This window comes from Spea bombifrons, chromosome 2 (genome assembly GCF_027358695.1).
Source record: "Spea bombifrons isolate aSpeBom1 chromosome 2, aSpeBom1.2.pri, whole genome shotgun sequence".
Classification (NCBI taxonomy): Eukaryota; Metazoa; Chordata; class Amphibia; order Anura; family Pelobatidae; genus Spea; species Spea bombifrons.
In genome coordinates this window covers 10,108,015-10,126,996 of record NC_071088.1, presented here as the reverse complement: position 1 = coordinate 10,126,996, position 18,982 = coordinate 10,108,015, and the positions used below count along the sequence as shown (strand labels likewise).

The window sequence follows — 18,982 nt, the reverse complement described above, 5'->3', positions numbered from 1 at the left end:
TGAATGAAAGAACTTTGTAAGTAATTTAAAAAGCGTTTATTAGAACTATAAAAATATATTACTTATGTTTCATGTCACTGATTGACTTGAAGCAGTTAATTAATGGCAAAATAACTTAAAGAGACTTCTCAGCTATTATATTTATTAATGTATATGTGGCCTGTTCCTTTAAAATTCTTAACGGGTTTGGTTGTATAAGCCGGGGAAGAGCACTGCAGGCGATGCACACTGACTCCCATCACACATAGTTGCCAAGTTTAACGGCACTTTTAGAAAGAATCCATAGTATTAAAGGCTCAGTCTGTTAAAATAATGGAGGAAAGCGTGTTACAAATTCCCGCTTGTGTCGACTGTAGGATTTCAGTATTATATTCACTTAAGTGATTGTGGGGAATTAAATAAAGATAATTATAACACATGTTTCAATGTTATTTTATATACCCACTGGCTCCATGTAGTTTTGAGTCTTGTAGAAGTTGGTTACTGATCTTGACATCTGGTAACATCTGGTTGTATTTATTTTTTCCTTTTACTTAAAAAAAATAAATAAATCAAAGTTGACTTCTGATGGACGTTGGACCTAGTACTATGGGAACGTTTCAGAGACGCTTGGGATTGGCCAAATGTATGCATTAAAACTACCCAGTTAAGGTGAGTTTTTTGTCATTTGTATTTATTTGGAGTGATTTAGCTGACAAACTGATCTTTGTTTGTTCCGGAGTGACAGGGCCAGCAAGATATTGCTGTCCTAAAGTTCTCTGTTTCTTCTCCCTTTACCCTGAACTTAACTCAAAGAAGAGAGATACCGGTAATTAAGAAGTTAGGGTGGCTGCTCCCACGGTAGACACAAGTTTAAGCTTCAACAAAGAGGGCAATTAAAACGAGTGACAATAGCAGTACTCAAAGGGTTAAAGGTTAAGCTGGTGGTAAAAACGGAAATGTATCTTTGTAGAGAAACACAAGGAACGCACAGGTGTCACCTGTATCTCTGGCGGTTCTGTAACCGGACCCCGCATTACTTCTTCTTCATGAATTAACTTCTATTGAACCAAAAAATGACAATCCGTCGAGGGATAATTGGCCATCTGATGCGGTTGGGACTCATTTCTCACATACAAACTGATTTTGTTAACTGACCTCATGGCTCCTTCTCAGTTTTAGTGCAGCGTTTGCAGTTTGTGCTGATCTGCTATTCAAGCGATACAGATGTTGATCTGCTATGTTTTTGCAATTTTGGTATTTTTTCTGCAGAACATCTATTTTAAATTTTCATTAGGCTGAGAAAACGAAATTCAGTTCCTGCTTCGCTCGGCTATTATGAATTTCAACTAAACGGCCTTTCTCCCAGGTTAATTAGGAATAAATAGTTACCAGCAGAATTAGGGGTTTGGTTAGAGGTTTATGTGACTTTGTGAGCCATTGTTAGACATTTATGTGAGTAAATAAGACATTTGAAGAAGGATATTAACACAGAAACAAAGTAGTTTACAGTGAAAAAAGACACAAGTCCATAAAGTTCAACCTTGGACCACCTCCTGAAGCCATGATCAAAAAAGCAGCTTCAGGCTTCTGGTCGCCCCTGTATGAGGACAACAGCAGTTACTCCACGTATGGGTCAACACGTGTTTAGCTTCTACAAGTCTTGGTACCTCAGGACCTCTCTCCCAAATAATGTATTTATTTGCATATTTTATTTTATGAAACCTCTTTCTACTCAGGGATCGGCAAAGTGTCCACACAAGAACATCAGTGTGCATGACAAGGTTTATGAAGGTCCATAGAACGTCATTAAATTGTCCACCATTGGCATGAGCAATGATGGTGTCTGTCTCTGTTTCTACTGCTTATGCGCACATTATTGTGACTTTAAGGGCTGTGGAACCAGGTGTCACATTCCCACACCCAACATTCCGAGCTTCTAGAAAAGATGGACATCTGGGGAGGAACCGCGGGCAGAGAGGGGTTTTGGGTCTCAACTAAAAAAGGGGGGACATATAATAACTATTTGTTTCTCTTAAAAGTCTAGATCTTTTGCAACAACAAATAAATATTGTTCTACGTGTCATGCCAGCAAACACTACGCACACAAGCCTTCTAACAAACGGTATTTTATTTTAGAAATCACACAGATAAATTTGTTGGGGAAAGTATGGAATGATACAGAAAATGGGTCATATAAATTCATTTTTGGAGGTGAGTCCTGCAAACCGATCAGCGGCACGTCTCACTTTGTTTCTGCCATATGTGTCTTTATAAAAAAATCATGTAAATAAGTTAAAAAAGCAGATGCCATCCTTTAAAAAATCCCTCTGCTCATTTCTTAAAATCAGTATGGTTCCCAGTCAGTAGGTTTTGTTTTTTTTTGTCTTCCGGAATATCATTAAATTGAAATTCTGGTTCTATGCCATTGTCTCTTTCCTGATTATCCGCCTCTGGTGGCACGTTAACATACTTGTGAATGTTGATCTGCCCTTGGCTTTTGTCTTCTTCTTTAATCTTTTCGGATGCTTGAGAGATATTCCAAGTTCCTCCATTATTGCATTGAAGGAAAGACACTGCGGGATGAGGGACAGAATAAAACACCGCATTAAGAACACTGAAAATGACAGGTCAGGATTTCTTACCTCTGGTCCTCGATTATCCCCTAAAATTCCAGTTTAGTGGGTCTCCTAACGTTAATGAGCAGTGTGAGAAAGAAATACTAAGTGATGCAGCTGTTCTCACCGGAGGCCACCATGGAACTACGTTTCCTTAAACACTTGGAAACCGACATTAAGAAACTTTGTATCCAAGGTAAATCATCAAACCATGTTAGCTGCGGAATAATAAAAAAAACACTTGGTAAAGATGAGTACCTTTACTAGCCAACCGAATTGCATTAGGTTGCACGTTTTCAAGACTACTTAGGTCTCTTCTTCAGACATACTATACCCTACATATTATACCATACAATATACCCAATAAAATACCTGAATGGGATCTCGTAATCTATTTCAGTTAGATTCACTTAGCCAGTAAATGTCTCATCTTTACCAAATCTTGTATTAAGTCATTAAGAAGACACCATGGTCATCATCAACTTGCAACCGGGATTTCCAAAGCTGCATATCTGTCACCATGGATGGATATTGGATGTGGGTGTTGTGTCATAATAACTTAAATCAAATATCACATTGGAATATCAATATCAAATAGTTTTTAGTTATTCTCCAGGAATAACCCTAAAGGTAATTATTTAAATGCATGATAATCTGGCGTTTGTGTGATCTTCTGGATTTCCCTGGGTTGAGATGAAAAGACATATCGTAAGTTTACTGTAGAAAATAAAATCAGTACAAGACTGCTACATGATAAGTTATCTCTGCTATATACGTATTCTGCAGGGCAAATAGCTGAGGGGTGCAGAGAAGGGCAAATGCCCATTGGGGGGTTCCGCAGAATCCCCCCATGCGTTTCCAATGGGGACAACAGACAATTATAAAGGAAAACTCAGCTATTATATGCATTAAAGAGCATTTGATGGCTGGCGCTCCTTTAAGGCAGACTGGGCTACTGTAGGCTTGTACCAGACCTTTAACCTCTACCTTTCCACGCTATGGAAACTCCAGGGGTGATGTTGTGAGTTTTGCTTGTACCCCAGTCTGGCCTGTTTGCGGGGAAAGTTTATAAGTTTTCATTAATGCTCTGACAGCAGTATGGAGGGATTTGTATCCTGATAAAGAAATGAGCGTCCCCGCTCTGCAGTGAGGCGCGCGTATAACGAAGTCTATATGCCATCCATCTAAATATCACAGTGAATTAGAATAAATGGGACTGCTCTTGGAGCAGTTCAGGTGTGGAATAATTAACGACCCCGAGCTGAAAAACACCAGCTCTGGCGGCTGATGAATGGATTATTGTGTGTGTTTTTGCAATTTAAGCTGGCAAGAAGTCAGCAGTTTTATACCTCTTAGAACGCGGGAAGAATGAGCTACACTTCATTCCTTCTCAATGCACTGCACACCGTTCCGGGACAGGTTTAAAGTTCTCTCAGCGGAATGATTAACGAAAGTGTTAAGTCAGATGTCACTAACACAATTACACATCTGATATGCCTACCTGAATTGTCCTGCTGGCTTGACTGCGCATGCATGCACACGTCCGACATCCTCTTCATTCTCATCACCGTACCCAATATGCACACTGGGCTCTGTGACGCGACCGCTCGGGCTGCGCATGCACGTGTACACGCAGACCGCTGGATATTGCTAGCAGTATCACCGTACTGACACATTTATTGTATACCAGATCAAAATAAGAATAAAAGATCTATTATAATGCTTTATCTATAGGCTCCCCAACATTATATGTAATCAGACTCCCCTACCACCGTCATGTTACCTGTCATGGAGAATCACAAAACCTCCTAAGTACTTGCCTAATGTAAACTCTATTCATCTAAACCAGAGATCAAGATGGCACCTCAAATTCCGGGTAATCAGATTCCATACCTGGAGACTCAAGGGTCCAAAGCAGGTATGGACACCACTCTCTCTCTCACATTTCAGGATATATGAATTAGAAATTGCTAACTTGAATGCAGCAGGAAGGCCAAGAGACTCCGGATAATCTCTCCGAAACAATTGGCTTTAATAAATCTCTAACTATAATCACCCTGCAAGACCCGCTTTGCAAATGTATTATTCAGTGTTAATTGCTCCTGTAGTTTTCTGAAAGTAATCACTTTGTCGTCGTATAAATTGCCGCTTGCAAACTCTCTGCGATGTACCTTTATTATGCAGAAAATGTTCCTCGCAGTCAATCGTTCGACCTTTGGATCCAACATTTTCGCAGACGTTAACCTAACTTTTATTTTTAATAGCAACGCATTTATTAAAACAGTAACACCAAGCTGTTTTTTCTCATTGCGTGCTAAATGTGTTATTTCATATGCTAATCGTGATTATAATTGCTTGAAACAGAGTTGATGGATAAAACTGGGCACACAAAAAAAAACATTAAATATTCAGGGAAATAAAAAATATATATTTTAAAATCATCCAGGACAACGGTAGAGAAGGAAGTATAATATAGGGGATGGAATTGGTGAGGGGGGGGATCAAAAGTCAAAAGTAAAGCTTTTACTAGTTACAATTAATATTTGCTGATTCCCTAGCGGCTGGAAAGTTCCTAAATATATCACCAACAAAATAAAATTGGTTTACCATAGGTCAGCCGGAGGAAATGATTTAATTTCTAGATATTGATCACCGCACATATTATTAATTGTGGTCTCTGGATCTATAAGATTTATGTAAAAGTTTATTCTCCGCTGTGCATGCTGGCATCGCCCTGGAGTGAACGAGCCCGCTAATTTTCTACGGTTAGCAAACAGTTTGAGGTCTGGCACATTCTGCTAGAGTAGTGTCGTCCAGCGACTGAGCCCGTCTTGGCAGCTTCACTGTTAAAACACGCTTTTGGATGAGAAATTAGATGACGGTTCCCTGTTAGTTCTAGAATTCCTGGATGTCTTGTGCTTATACCTGCCTAAAAATATCTAAATGCACAGAAAACGCTGTACCTGGTACAGTCAACAACCCCGAGCCACGGTTCTCTATAAAGAATTGTTGGCGGAGTATTGATTCTGTTGCCTTTCATTGATTAGCTGGTTCATGGTGCGTTGGGAACTTCTTCGAAGTAATAAAATCCAATTTTAATATTTACCTCATAACCACGTCTTTACCCCATACTCTTTCCAGTCGTCTAGAAAGAAGGATCGGAGAAATTCTTACCCAAACGATAGTTAATTTGTCTGCTCCTTTTCCAATCCCTAGCACAATGACCGCAAGCATCGGAAATATTATTGACATTGTTACAAGAATGTCTCTTTGGCTTCATGACCATACCCCGGAGCGTTCTAAATAACCTGACCCTAAGCCCCCAATACTAACCCATTAATGGTCCATATGTCTCAATTAAGCCATCTGAATTCAAGCAGATTTCTGATGTTACTTAACAATGAGAAACTGGCACAGAGTAGAATAATCAGCCCGGATTGCGTTACTCTAAGAAGCGGCTCGATCACCCTGAGATCAGAGTAAATACCCCGAGGGTCCCAGATACGCTTTTGGTAGATGAACAGAGGGGTTGCTTCTTAGTACATGTATAAAATATTTTTCCTTGTGTTAAAATGCATTGATGCTTCCCTGTAATTGATTTTGAATTTAATAGCTCCAAGCTAATAGGCTTCAAAGGGCTAGTAATTGCTTTCTAAAAATGGTTCCCTTGTCTTAAAACAAGACATCAGTGAAGCTTCTATGAGGCTCGTCGTGTGTTCCTGTGATCGCAGTCGGGGAGCAGTTGGGGGTTGTGTTAATGTCATCTCCAATTAACTGGTTTAAGGAAGAGTTGAGATATAAACAATTAAAAGTAAGGCAATTATATATTACACATGCCTTTAGAAATGATGGGCAAAAACTATCATTATTAATAGGGTCTGACGTATTTCAAACGCACCTGTTTAATTTATACATTTACATTTATAAAAAGCAACATAAAGTGATACTCTATGGGTGTTATGTAGACGAAAAATAATTGGGGTGCAACATGGTCTTATCACCATAGCAACTAATGCTGATTGGAGCATTCCCTTGGTTGCTACATTGATAAGAAGAAGACAATTTTGCATACATAACCCCATATGTGTTTCCTGCGGTATGGTTTGTCTTAATTCAATAAATCCCATTATAACCACATGTATTAGAGCCAACCATGGATTGGAGAAAATGGACATAATACCATACTCCCAACATATCAGGTGCCCAGACTGGACACAGTCTGTCGGAGGACATGGTTACAGTGCAGCAGGTTTATGGCTAAAGGTAGGGCAAGACCCATACCTAGGGCAAGACCCATACCTAGGGCAAGACTCATACCTGCTCCCCCGGTTCTCCAGGTCAAGACACGCCCCACGCCAGCGGGAACGCCCATTAACGTCAGTGGGACCGCCCACCAACGTCAGCGGGACTGCCCGCTGAAGCCAGCATGCAGTTCTGGCTGTGTCCCGCAAGGGAAGGCTCCGGGTACTTAACTTACCACCTCACAACACATTGCAGGAAATCGCTGGAATATGATGTCATAGCCCAACGCACAGCGTTGTGGACCAGCCTGGATATCTGCCCACAAGCTCCCCATCTGGCCTATGATGCCCACTTCCTGCAAAACGGTGACCAAGAATGGGAAAATTGGGAGCGGCAGCTGATTTGTAGGCCTTTGCTCAGTTTTCTGGGACTATTACCAGTAGGGCTGGAATTAAGCTATAACATTATATAAAAAAATAAACATTAATATAAAATTTGCACAAAAACTACAGTCTATATAGATGGGTTTGATAGACAGGTAGATGTTATATTTTTGGAACTCACAGAGGCTGCAGAGCTTCTCTTTCTTTGACACCAAAGCTTGAAAAAGTCTACAGAGCCTTAAAACTGTCAGGCTGTTTTGACAACCTCTCCAAAGAAGTGACACAAAGATAAGAACTGAGATCTGCTGCAGCTCCGTAGAAGGAGGTCTTCACGCGGTTCTTCCTTAGCCTTTAAGCCTGAAGCAAAGTTTGGCGCAGAAACCCTAGACTAAAATAGGAACCAAATAAAACAGACTAAGTTTTTTATTTCTTCTGAACGCTCATACCCACAGAACGGTATGGGGTGATCAAAGCTTTGCAAAACAGAGAGTGTCCTAATTGGGGCAAATTATATGTTTTCTAATTTTACACTTAGACCATTAGTATTACATACAGAGAATCCAATAACACATGCAGAAGCAGAGAACGAGCGAGAGGAGAGAAATAAGGCAAAAAAGCTTATTTTTTGGTCTTTGTGGTGTCTGTCTTAAGGTCTTGTCTAATGATTATTTTTATTATTTTTTTATCTAAAAAAAATACTGTGCTTTTTGAAAAGTGGACCTTGAAGCCAGGAATGGCCAAGTCTGCGGGGAAATTGCATTTGTTGCTGTATTTTTTTTCTTTAAACTAGATTTTTTTGCTATTTACCTATTTTTTTGAAGAAAGCACATGGTTAGGGATAAAAAGAGCTTGCTGGCTCGCGGATTCATGTAAGAATAAGTATTACAAGATAACACCACGGTGACTATTTTTTGGCCCGCACAGATACTAATTAGCTCGATAGGCCTTCAGGGTTCACCAAAAAAAGTTAAAATCTTTTTAAAAAAAAAAATAAAAGCTAATGCAATGTATAGCCAGCTTCCAGTGGGTCTGTTGTTGTGACACTGATCTAACGTACCTCCGAAATGCGAGAGATCAAAGCATGCCCTGGGCTTTACTTTGAGAGATCATTATGCGCATAACTGTACATCCGACTATAAAGGAACATTGGAGTAAAAAAATATTTTCTTCCACTAATGGAACGAAGGTGTCTTAGGGTTCCGCTTTTTGTCCTGGCTTTTTATGCTTTACGTCTCTCTCTCTCAAGGAGTTTGCTTACTAATCATATGATCTGCTGCGCCAGCTAAAACCTATGTATTTATTTAATATTAACCTTATGTTGGCATTTAAGCCAAGCATTCTTGTATATTTCTCACCGAGCAAAGACCACCTAGGTGTTGTGTTCCCTAGTTAATAGAGTATATATAGTTTCTTAGCAGAGATGAATTATCTAGGGGCAAACCAATAACACTAACAATATTTTGGAGCCCATGTTCTAGGAATCCAGGACCAGGTCCTCCTAAATGTAGTTATATACAAACATATGGTCTTTATGGTATAGGTATGAATTATACAATTTGCAGGAATAGTTTGATATTAAATGACAATTTCATTTATTTGGGCTTGGCATAATATGGCCTGGCATGTAAACAGATCTGTATATGTGAAAGTATATGCAGGGCATCATTCTTATGCCGCTAGGGTTGAACCAGGGATCTGAGCACCTGGCGCAAGGTCCAGAGTGGGCATCACATCCACCTCCAGAAGTGGGGGGCACAAGGAGGCGCAGGGGCATTGCCCAGGGCAGCTCAGATGCACCCTTCACCTTGTGGTACCTGGAGCAGCTGCCCCTCTTCTTCAATAAGTGGAACAATAAATATTCCAGGGGCTATTCCGCATATTTAAATATTATATATTATATTATCGGTTTAAAGATTATGGAGATTTATATGGAGTGTGAACAATGTATCTCCATCTTTACTTTACTTAACCAATAGATCTTCATATGTAGAAGCAAAACAATACGTTTATTAATAAATATGAAAATGATTTATCTATAAGAATAAGTTAGTTATTACTTCATTAGGACCGCCATACACTTTCACCCCTATTATTACGCTGACCCAGGTGTAGGATTAGGATCTTCCGATTAAATTGTCCATTTGTGTAGATCTGCTAAAAATACAAATCTTCTACATGGAACATACAATTTGTCAGACCACTATTATTGGTGAATGCTGTAATTTGCCAGAGAACGGGGACAGAATTAATGTGGGTCATTTTACCATTAATACATCTTGATAAATAAAAGACATTAGTGGCGGAGAGGAGAGCAAATTTAAACATTTAATTCAGGAAATAATCACACGCTTTATTCTCATTTAGGTCGCTGAATTTTTAAATTACAGCTCTGGTAGTAAATTCGTTATTGGGAATATTTTTTTTTTTTTTTTTTTTTTTTAATGGAACCAAATAAACAGCCTGAATGATTTAGTGGCCTATTTTGGAAAGACATTTCCCTCATTAAATGACATATCCTTTACCTTTAATTAATACTATTGTAAAAAAGAAAAGAAAAACCAGTGCATGTAAATGTTGGGTAGCATGGAGAGCAGTGGTGTCGCAACCTGGGTGCGGGGGGTGCGGACCGCTGCCGTCACTGGAAACACCCCCGACCTCAGCGGGAACTCCCCCGATGTCAGCGGGAACTCCCCCGTCAGTGGGACCGCCCACCGTCAGTGACACCATGTGTCATCGCACCGGGTGACACCAACCCTAGTGACGCCACTTATGGAGAGTATGTAAATTATTGATAAATATTCTCTTTTTCTAGCATAAAAATATTATTTTTCTGAACTTTAAAATCTTTGCTTCCCCTCATAAAAATTCTGTAAGTTTGGGTCACTTAGAATGTAACTCATCAGACACAAGTCAAGAAATTCCTTTTTTTATGCTGCTGAACTAACCCTAACATTAATGTGACCCTTACAGCTCATCACATACATACAAGTCAAGCTTGCTGGACCTACATATAGACTGAATGGGGAGCAGCACCAAAATACGCTTGTAAGACCCTCAATTTATAGATACCCTTTAATAAAATTTGAATATTCCATGCACTAGATCGTCTTTTTTTCTGCTAGCTCATGTTTCGGTTAGAAGAGACCCTGCGAGTCTTTATAAAATGCATTTTCTGTTTGCTCTTTGAGTCGTTCACAGCGATGGTGGTGGCCAATTTTCCCAACGGGGACATTTTATCCTTTAATACCACTATAAATTGAGCTCGGGTCATGGCGGATGGCGCATGGTCAGACTGGGAACAAATACCATAAAGAATGGAGTGAAAGGTCATTGGGGAACAGGATCATCTTTGATGTTTGATAAAGGTAATAAGATGGAATCTTTATCTTTGACAAATCTCCTACTTACAAAATTACACTATAGGAGTTCAGACATAACTTTAACAATTAACCCCTTAAGGACAATGGGCCGTCCCTAAACCCATTGAAAACAATGCATTTTGAGCCCGTACATGTACGGGCTTTGTCATTAAGGGGTTAATTCTGTAAAACACCAAATATTCTTTATTTTAGCCTGAAATATATCATGCAAGGCCAGTAATGGGTTTATGCGGATATGATACAAACTCTTCTCTATACAGAAGAAGATACAGAAAATGATTAATGTGTTGGACTTTCTTACAACGTTATTACCTTAATATATCCAGACCTTTACACTCAGTACAGTAATTACATGTGACCTTTAACAAATCAATGAAAACTGTTCAGCTGGTTTCAAAAAAATATCCCACAACAAAAAATAATATAAGCCTACCCTGAACCTCCATGACCTTTAGTTGGTAAAAAAAAATGTATGAGTATGAGTCCTGCAGGAAAAGCAGGCTAAGAAGAAACATATTTATAAAAATAAGAATTTTAGTAAAAAAATGAGAGCAACAGAGAGAGAGAGATAAAAAATAAATGACCTACTAAAATTATTAGAAACCACAGAAATATTAAAGATCAGAGGTTACATCTTTTTTTCCAGAATTGTGAAGAGAAAGTTTAATTTAACTCTTTAGTTATCTCTATGATTAAGAAAGTGGGACTGAGGAATACGCCCATGTAAATAAAAGAAGCTGAGCCGAATGCCGTGGCTCATAAACCAGTACTCGTTGATGACCAGTCCTGTTGAATTGAAGGTTGACTTAATCTTGCTCGACCAGCAATGAATATAGTTTTTGGCCGTTAAGGGTTCTTGACAAATGTCTCAGAGCAGACGGGCCAGGACACCGCTCTGTTTGACTGCCATGATTTATTGCGTCTCTGAACAAGAGGACAGAATCACACGCAGCGGACCCTGTCCAGGTGCAAACTGCTTCGTCTGCCGTCACTAAAATATTAAGGGAAAATATGTGGTTTGCGGTATATTTTGTTGAAACCTAACTTTTATACTTATCATTGAACCTGTTTGAGATTTTATATATATATATATATATATATATATATATTTACACATGTATATATATATATATATATAAAACACAACCTATTTTATGTTTATTTTAACTAGTCAATTTAGTTATTTTATATCTTTCACACAAAAAAAAATCAAATATGAAGGCTATTTTTTACTGCAGGAAAAACAAGCAGACTAGATAACTCTCCTTATTCTCATCTGCTGTCATTTTGTCCCCCCCCCCCCATGTTCTGGTCACAGGCATCGTTTTGGCTATTTTGCTTTGTGGATAAGAATGCGGTTTTATTAAAGAACAACCCATTTACAAGGAGGCACGGCAGTGAGAGCTTCATAATTCAGGTGAGAAATGCGCTAACGGTGCAGACGGCAGTTACAATTTTGTCATAGATATCGAAAACAACCCTTGCCTCATCCTTGAGTGTGGGAAGAGTAACTGCTAATGACACATTTTCTTATCTCTCTCTTTTAGACAATAACAACGGTAATAAAAGATTATCATGCCACGCTCATGTCCATGCTAAAGCTATACAACCTTTGGTAGGTGTCTAAAAATCTAAAATCTGATCTAAAAGTCAAGTGCTTCATCACCAGCTCCATGCGGGTTAAAGTCTATCATGACGTCTTATTACCTTCTATGGTAGACTGAGAAGTAGATCATTATTATGGAATGCTCAGCAGAAAGAAACAAATGTAGACACAAGTAAAATTATGTTCTTAGCCCACATCTGTCTGAGAATAGTCAGCCGTATTGCATTTAAGTGTTAAGACATTTAGTTCCCGATCTAGAAAAGAAGCCATTCGACGTGTCATCATGTTTTCAGTTACTCTGTTACATTGTGTCAGTATAATGAGGAGCAGGCAACTGGGCTAGTAGAGGTTTCACTCACTCAGCAGTGCAGTCATGTAGTTTTCGTCGGTGACAGAAAAAGGTATAATTGTCTACTTTTAAAAACACACCTCTTAGAACCCTTTAACACTTCAGTATTGGTTAATCATTAACTAATTGACTAATTAATATGTGATTATTAAGGTGTAAGCTTAAATGGTAGTCTAGTACATGTCCACTGAGGACTCAAAAAGCATTTACACAAAATATGACTAACTTTGAATAACTTATCTATATTTGTTGTTTAGGGGACTGGATTGCATAAAATAGTTACAGAATGCTTAGTTTTCTCACAAGACCAAATACTTATTTTCTGTAGATCTGAAGACAGGAACACATAGCCTTTAAGAGCTCAAAAGTACCGGCAGAAAGGCTTCAAATATTCTAATAATCTTTCTTGGTGGGCAAAAAGACATCTCTGAAGGCACAACTAGACCTTGAATCTGATGGGCTCTGGAAGAGGAAGACCCTGGGACTAGATGACCTAACAAAATAGCCTGTTAGTTAACCTATACTCTAGCCATTATTTTATTGGGGTTTTACATTTTATTTTCACGCCCCTTCATACATGTTGGAAACATTACCTTGGAACTCTCAGGGTTTGACCCGGAGTCTCTGTGTGAAGGCCTGCTTACCAGGGTCTCTGGGTCAGTGGAGCTAACCCTACCCTACCTCCATGTGTGGTTCTGTCTCTTCTGTACCACCTAATAGTTTGCTTCTTTAACACCCAGTGTAAGGTAATGAGTATAAGGAAGTAGCTAATTAGATACAAAATGTAATAAATACTGAAAATGCTTTTTTTATTCTGTTTTTATTTTATTTTCCCTCTGAAGTGACGGCCCACAGACATTTCCGCTTGAATGCTGCATAAATTGTTACATTGCAAACGTGTGTCTGCCCAGCTAATGCACACATACTGTTACACAGAACATATTTCAAGAGGTGAGACACATTACACATAACAGGGTTTAAATGATGTCCTCCTAATACGAAAGGTTATTGTTCCATCTCTTTCTACCATTATCGTGTGACAATTTAAGTCTGTCACGTGCCCCACTTTCCTCTCTTTCTTTGTGTGTGAAATCCCCTGGTCTATTCTTAGTCTCAGTGTGAGTCTCTGTCTTTCATTTGCAATACTGAGTAACCTTTGCGAGTTCCAGTTCCAGAATGTGTCTTTCCAGCTCTTGGGCGAGTGTCTTCCTTTTAATCTTCAGTGTCTCCAATCTTCATATCGGACTAGTCTAGTGTACAATACTATTCTCCAACTCAAAAAACCTATCATTTTTCCATCCTCACCATTCACTTCACCTCTCATCCATCTGTCCTCTTTCTTCTTTTCCGACCTACCTTTCCTTCAGCTCCGTAACCATGATCCTGATTACCAAACCCAACAATCATACATGTTCGGTGAAAACTAAACTTGGACTTGAAACCTTCACCAACCATATATTCATATTAATCTGTGGGACTGAGTTTTTGCCTACGCTTGAGAACAATCATGATTGTTAAGGTTCTGACAATATGAATCCTCTATATTTTTAAACCGTTAACTACAACAAACTAAACTCTTTTATGGCATCTTCTCAGTCCAATCAGTTTCCCAATGTTTCATACTTAACACTTGTACTTATGCAGAGGTAGGATATGTTTGTATAGCTCTTGACACGTACATACAGAGCAATACCAATGATTCCAATAATCTGAACGGATCCCAATTTGTTTGAACACACCTTTTATTCAGTGACTATACAGTGTGGATAGAGGGCTGTGCTCGGATCCCTCTTTCCTCTCGCATTAATTTGCCACAGTCTAATTCCGTAGATAATGTGGTTCCCGAGGTGGAGTTGGAGGGATGCGTTTGCTTACACTGCAGTCCATAAAAGAAACAAAAGGCCTTGCATGCAAAAAAGAAATAAAAAACAAAAACATGCATGATTAAATATAAAATAAAAATGCTTTCATGAACACAAGCTTAGTGAACCAAGTGAAATGTAAAAAGCAAATAATGCAGAATTCATACATATGGAGAGGAGAGAACATAAGTGATTTTATGTGGGTTTAAAAGCAAATAATAACATGCACATTTAGTAGAGATAATTTGACTTAGACGGCACTCCCAATTCATTCCATGCCAAATGCAGATTCTTCCTAATGAGAATTCCTTCCAGGTAATTTTTCAAAGTGCCAGAGAACTCGTATGCACTTTAGATAATGCTAATGCAATGCGCTCCTTCACTTTCATGGCTTGAGATTATAACTGATTAAACACTTATAAAAAAATACATATAAAAGAGCTGTTTAAACGGCTGCAATGAAATGTGCTTTAATACCTCCAGTTCGGTTTTTAGGGACAAGATACATAAAACCTGCATATGATTCCAGATAGGATTTTCTGGATAGGATTTGTTGTTTTGAATCACCCACTTGCAAAGAGATATGCACTGGAATGGCTAAAGTATTATTATTATCTTTTATTTATATCGTGCCAACAAAAGTATGGTTTAAATATATCTTTATTGATAAATTAATCTGGTAATTTGATCTCTGCTTTCAGTATTTCATCAGGTTTCTGAAAGTTTTTCCTCCTGGGGATATTCTATCCTAATAAAAGCATGGTGGATAAAGGGGTTTATTCACTTTGGAAAAGTGGACAGGAGAGTTGTTGCTTCAACCAACTATTTATAATGAAGGTCAAGTATTAGCAAGTTTCTCCAACTAGCCCTGTATTGTCCATACCTATGGATCTCATTGAGCTAACTATACATCATACAGGGCCAGCCAAGCTCTTCCACAGCAGAAGCTCACTGGGATTGGTCCTTCATAATGTGAAGTCAAGAAACTGAAATCGCAACTCTCCGTTTAGCGAACAGACCCTTATGTCATAGCAGTCATATAGAAAACTAAACTAGAATGAATGATATGCCATCTCCCTACCAGGCTGTGAAGAACTTTCTTATTGTAGAAATACCTGGATTAATGTCATAGAAAGAGTGCAGCCCAATTAGCAGAGCTTGGTTCTTCTCTATGCAAGCAAACCACATACTTTTCCAGATATACCATCTGCTGTCTTACAATCATTGCACCGACAAAGCTAAAGCGTCCAGCAGCCATTCTTGGCAGGTAAACGCATGCTTCATACAACGCAGCTCTGTGGTGTTTAGTTAAAAAAAGTCAACGCACTTTTGAGTGGCAGAAGAATAAAAATCTTGTGTAGCTAAAGTTTCATTTAACACGAGTTTGGTGGGGGACAGAAAGCTAAACACATACATGTAAACATGCACTAATCATGTGTCTATAATCGAGTTTATAAAATAGAATTAATACAGCTTGTGAGATTTTATCACAACTCTCCTATTTCGAGAAGCCTGTTACATAGTTACACAAGCATCAGATACCAAAAAAATAAGAACACCCAGTTGACCTATTGCTATTATCCGATTAACGTTAAACAGATAATGTTAACAAACTGTTAACAAAAAATTATTAGAAAAAAACTATCAAAAAACGAATCATAAACCAATGAATTGTGTATAAATAGATTAACAACAGTTCCTGGTGTACCGGGGATTACAAGTACCCTTTTTTCATTGCAAATATTTTAAGGTTTTTTGGTATAAAGACAAACCAAAATAAAATGACCTCACTGCATTACCAGCCAGTGCCTCACCTCTCCATGGATTTAGTGTTGTTTTTTCTTAGTGAAGTGTGCTAAATTACTCCCCGTCCTCTACGATTATTGGAATCATAGCTGGATTGAGGTTCTATTTTATGTTGGATACATTAAAGGCAATGTTACCAATTTCTCACCTCAGAGGCGACAGTGTGAGAAACGCCATCTCAAATGTATCAAGCAAAGTAGGGCGGCTCATTACGTAATTATGCCCCTCCATCCCTTGCTGATAACGCATCACTGAAGTAAATTACACCACAACAAGCCTAAATAGCAGTAAGCCGGGTGCTGCTGGGGATAAATTAAAAGACATTGCCCTAAAGGGATAGCGAAGCTTAGTTACCCCAAAATAGTTTTAAATGTATTTTGAAACAAGAGGAAATATTTATTCTCTGATTAAGTGAATTTTAAGGTAAATGCTCTTTCAATGGTTGACGCAACTTGATGATGACTATTTTGATTGGAAATGTTTTCTGTGCAGTGATGGGGCCTTATGTAACCATCCTGAATATCCCATAAATGAAAGATTTTGGTTAAATGCTTGGATTTGTACAAATCAGGAAAGTTTAATTAATTTGTAGCAAAGTCAACACGGTCCATCCTCATCGTAATACACTGTGTTCCCCAATGAACAAATCATGAGTGCACGAACGGCATCTGTTTGCCAGGCTAAAGACGTTCGCGGTATAGATATTTGGAAAGACCGATGTACTCACCTGTTCTATATCACTGTTTTTTCTGGATTTATAGATGAATTCTCCTATTGCTACAAACACGGATAGGACAAGCCCCGCAGCAAGTACTATGAAGATGCCGCCTATGTTTTCCACCCCTAGAGCACTGGCTTCTTTACTGTCCTCTTCTGGACAGCCATTCCCTCTCCACCACTTCTCCTTCATCATATGTAGCTTCCCTTCTTCTTGCAGCTGCAGTATCGCAATGGTAATTTTGTCTCGGTATGGAGATCCTGCAAAAGAAATGGCAAGAACAAACCGATAGCAAATGGTAGCAAAACCAGATAGTGTTACAGTAACAGACATGTAGGCAGGGCTTTAAACTCAATGCAGATTGTAAAAATCATTAAAAAGACAATCGTCTCGATGTTCTTTTTCATGTAATGATATGATGTAGGTGAAATGACTAAAACATGATAACTGAAGACGTCCATTTTGTTTCTTCCATTTTGTGTTTGTAATTGTATTGCTTACACACATGGGGGGTTATGGTTCTTGTAGTTAAATGGGGGAAGGGGTATTATAATTTTTCTCCAATACATGTCCTAGTTAACTGCCTAGTGCAAGGTATAGGTGAAAAGTTATGGTCTACCTAGTGACACTGTCGTTTTTCAATGACAGTCCACGTTAAGATAAGATATGTAGAAAACAGGAGACAGATGCATAAAAATTATGCACAGAGCTACATTCATGCCAATTATTCTTAATGTAGAGTACATAACATGTTGCACAAAGCATATTTTTCAGTTTCGAGAAGCATATCGTTCATAAATTACCAGAACCCTTAGAAATCATTTGGTTTGCTATAATTTCAATAAACTGCGAGTGCATGCGAGTTGGCAGAAAACATGAGTTTGTAACCGTAAACTAAGCAGAATTTGACTTAAGTCCAACTTACTTCTTCACTACTGTCTACCTGCATTTGCTCTACATTAACACTTATACTTTCTGAACATAAGCAAGCAACTTGCAGATTCATTAACCCTTAAGCTGTGTCTGACTCGTAAATGAGAGTTTATCTGCAGAAATGTTATATAAAGGTATGCACCATGCGTACATGCACAACGCATTCAACGAACGGGAGGAAGAGCAAAAAGTGGTAGATTCTTCCAAAATACATCAGGGATAGACTGTATTCAGAAGCAAAAAAAACATTAAGAATCAGGTTTTTTGGGGAAGATAACGTACCGATTGGGGTCCCAACTCCGTAACCTTTGGAGTCGATAAGTCCTCCAATCTGAGTCAGGTTGCAGTTTCTTTGAGTGACGTACTCAATACTGGTTGACTCCATTAGAAGAGCATAGTCAGTGGTGAGTACTCTCTGAATTCCTTCATCGTTGTTCTTAACGAGTGCTGTCTGCTGTCTACTGCTCATAAAGGCCCACATCTTCTCATACGTGGATATTTTAGATTTCTGTAGAAAGAGAAACAGGAGATCAGAAAACAAAACCCTACAGACCTTTTGCTAATTGAGAATTAGCCTCCCCATCACTAAATGTTCAGTACATGAAACAGATGTGACATTTGAATAGGAGTTAGAAAAGGATTTACAAAGTGTGTGTGTTTTTTATGACCTGTATAGTTTAAACAGCAGGCGTACAGGCTTATCTGGACATTATTTAGCCAGAGTTGCCCTCTAGGACTTGTACAAACATATAAAGAACTTGGAACAGGATAACGTGCGCTCAGTGGGGAGGGAAACCACATTGACAAGCTGCAGCTGGTGTTGGGTGCAGGCGATGGGATTATAAGATTTAGTGATTTTGACAGCTTTGGTATAATTCTAGGTGTTCGCATGGGCTCTATATTTTAAACGCAACTCAGTACTGGTAAACTTTTTATGTTTTATGCATATTGCATCTTCATCGTGCTTGTGGAAGGTTTTTACACATTTTGGCTCGTGTTGTTCTACTAGCTATGTTGAAGACCAAATTGTGTGCAAATAAGACTTAACTAAGAGGGACCTCCAGTTAGATTACGACAAAGAGGAGAGACAAACGGCGACCAGGGAT

The 18,982-nt window shown here is 38.7% G+C and overlaps 1 protein-coding gene across 4 annotated transcripts in view; it reads right to left on the bottom strand.

The window, feature by feature from the left end:
- Positions 1-2,090: 2,090 nt before the first annotated feature.
- Positions 2,091-18,982, bottom strand: part of GRIK1 (glutamate ionotropic receptor kainate type subunit 1) — a 132,101-nt gene continuing 115,209 nt past the window's right edge. For 2 of the 4 annotated variants that reach the window (XM_053456787.1, XM_053456789.1), the window contains 3 exons: positions 18,159-18,384; positions 16,953-17,203; positions 2,091-2,555 (listed from right to left, as the gene is read on the bottom strand). In XM_053456787.1, the coding sequence (XP_053312762.1) occupies positions 2,400-2,555; positions 16,953-17,203; positions 18,159-18,384 (633 nt within the window). In that variant the 3' untranslated portion in view covers positions 2,091-2,399. Of the gene's footprint in view, positions 2,556-14,281; positions 14,461-16,952; positions 17,204-18,158; positions 18,385-18,982 lie in introns of those variants that run through there. The other 2 variants (XM_053456788.1, XM_053456790.1) reach the window with 1 other exon arrangement.